The sequence below is a fragment of the Cephus cinctus genome, unplaced genomic scaffold (assembly GCF_000341935.2).
Source record: "Cephus cinctus unplaced genomic scaffold, Ccin1 Ccin1_scaffold0168, whole genome shotgun sequence".
NCBI lineage: Eukaryota > Metazoa > Arthropoda > Insecta > Hymenoptera > Cephidae > Cephus > Cephus cinctus.
In genome coordinates, this window is record NW_014332892.1 from 4,323,381 (window position 1) to 4,325,116 (window position 1,736).

Sequence of the window (1,736 nt, forward strand, 5' to 3'; positions counted from 1 at the left end):
GGGGGGGGGGGAGCGCTTTTGTAAAGAGAACTCGTATTCAAATAAAGTTCGTAAGGATCGATCGAGGTTTCGTGCTGAATTTGAATTCGAGTATGTGTAAGCGAGGCAACGGGTGGGTCGGCACTGAGGTAGGGATGGGAGTCGGGCTTCGGTTGGTTGTTGGTTTTGTTGCTATATCTGGTTAGAGCGTCGAAGCTCCCGGATTCCCGTATTCTCTCTCTTCTGCTCTTCTTCGCTGCATTCTCGTGTCTTTACTTACTACCACTGTCCTCTACTCTATGTGAAATATACGTAGACGCTGCTACGGATTACAGTCAGACATTATTAAAGGATAAACCTCTTTTGAAGATACATCAGATTCGAGCAACGTATCCATATACACTTATACACACGTGTACCATAGGCATAAATGCGCGATATGTTGCTGAATCAACATTTTCTTACTGTCCTACGTTAACATGCTAATGAAATTGAGCATCCTGCTTTTTTTTTCTGATAATTGTGATTTGTAACGATATAGATGTAAAACGATATATTAACCTTAAGGCAAAGTGTGCGTTAGAACAATCCGATAAGTGAGATACGTGCATAGATTATAAGGAATATGTTAGTTATTTTAGCGATCGAAAGACGGCGGCGGCACCTGACGTTTCTAGGAACTAGCAAGCAAAGAGGAGCTCCCTCGCGAAAGGAGTAAGGATGCCAGCGTAAGACATTACATTAAATCATTAAATCATTAAATCATAGGCGTGCATTTAAATTGAATTCTCACTGACCGTTCCCCGTGGCTGTCATCAGTCCGCTCCCCAGTTGACGAAGTTTGCTGAATGTCGTAGCCGTTTCTTCAGGCGTTACGGATCCACCGGAGGTTCCGATACTTCCGGATTCCGGGTGCGCTGTCACCATCTTCCGGTCAAGACGAGCATGTATTCATTAAACTGTCTCGAGTACTGGTTGCGCCGCAAGATACTTGCTTGGGCACTTGACCAATTGCCTCTTACCTTCTTCATAAAAGACATAACGTTAGTGGGAAGCATCTTCGCAATTTGAAGCGCCCGCACTTGTCGATCCGGTATTACTCTTTTGTCACGGGCCACGGCGTGTGCAGAGCGTGTCAGCGGATTTTCAAATTAGCCGGAGATGTGGAATTACGGAACCGCGCTGCGCCACTGACTCGCCTGCCAGTCTTGCATCCCTCTGCCTCTCATTTAAGCACCCTCTCTCGCAGGTGCCTGGAATGTCATTTGAAAAAATCGTCTTTACGATATCGTGTAGAGCTCGTGATACAACATACATTGAGTTCGAATAGTGAACTTCCTATCTTTCCTCTCCCTCCCGCTCCGACCATCCTACCTACCTAATTCTCATCCTAATTCCTATACAGCAACGGAGAACCGATAGTTGAAATATTACGAGATACACGATATATCTTCCTGAACGAGAAGCGATTCGCAGAGACTTTGGGATGAGGAATTTCGCGCAATTGCGCGTTACTCGTACTTTTTTCGATTCTTGTCTCATCTTCGATCATTTTCGATACCGTACAGTCGGGATTACGCTTATATTATGGTAAAGTTTCATTTGGACGTTCCCTCGTGTCCATCCGAGATTGACGCCAGGCTAATATCCGACGTCTCGGCTACTTTTTGATTTCACATTATGTGTCTTTCCATTTGATGTGTGTCTCCGGGTAGGAGGAATAGGAAAAATAGGAAGAATAGGGAGAATAATGGGGG

General features: G+C 45.0%; 1 protein-coding gene across 8 annotated transcripts in view; it reads right to left on the reverse strand.

The window, feature by feature from the left end:
* Positions 1-1,736, reverse strand: part of LOC107264318 (protein piccolo) — a 26,713-nt gene that overhangs the window by 22,713 nt on the left and 2,264 nt on the right. For all 8 annotated transcript variants that reach the window (XR_003058588.1, XR_003058587.1, XR_001536912.2 and 5 more), the window contains exons 2-3: positions 1,002-1,232; positions 777-906 (exon numbers count right to left, since the gene is read on the reverse strand). Coding sequence is in view for 5 of the 8 variants with exons in the window: in XM_025081176.1 (XP_024936944.1) it covers positions 777-906; positions 1,002-1,037 (166 nt within the window). In the remaining 3 variants the exon portion in view is untranslated. The remainder of the gene's footprint in view (positions 1-776; positions 907-1,001; positions 1,233-1,736) is intronic.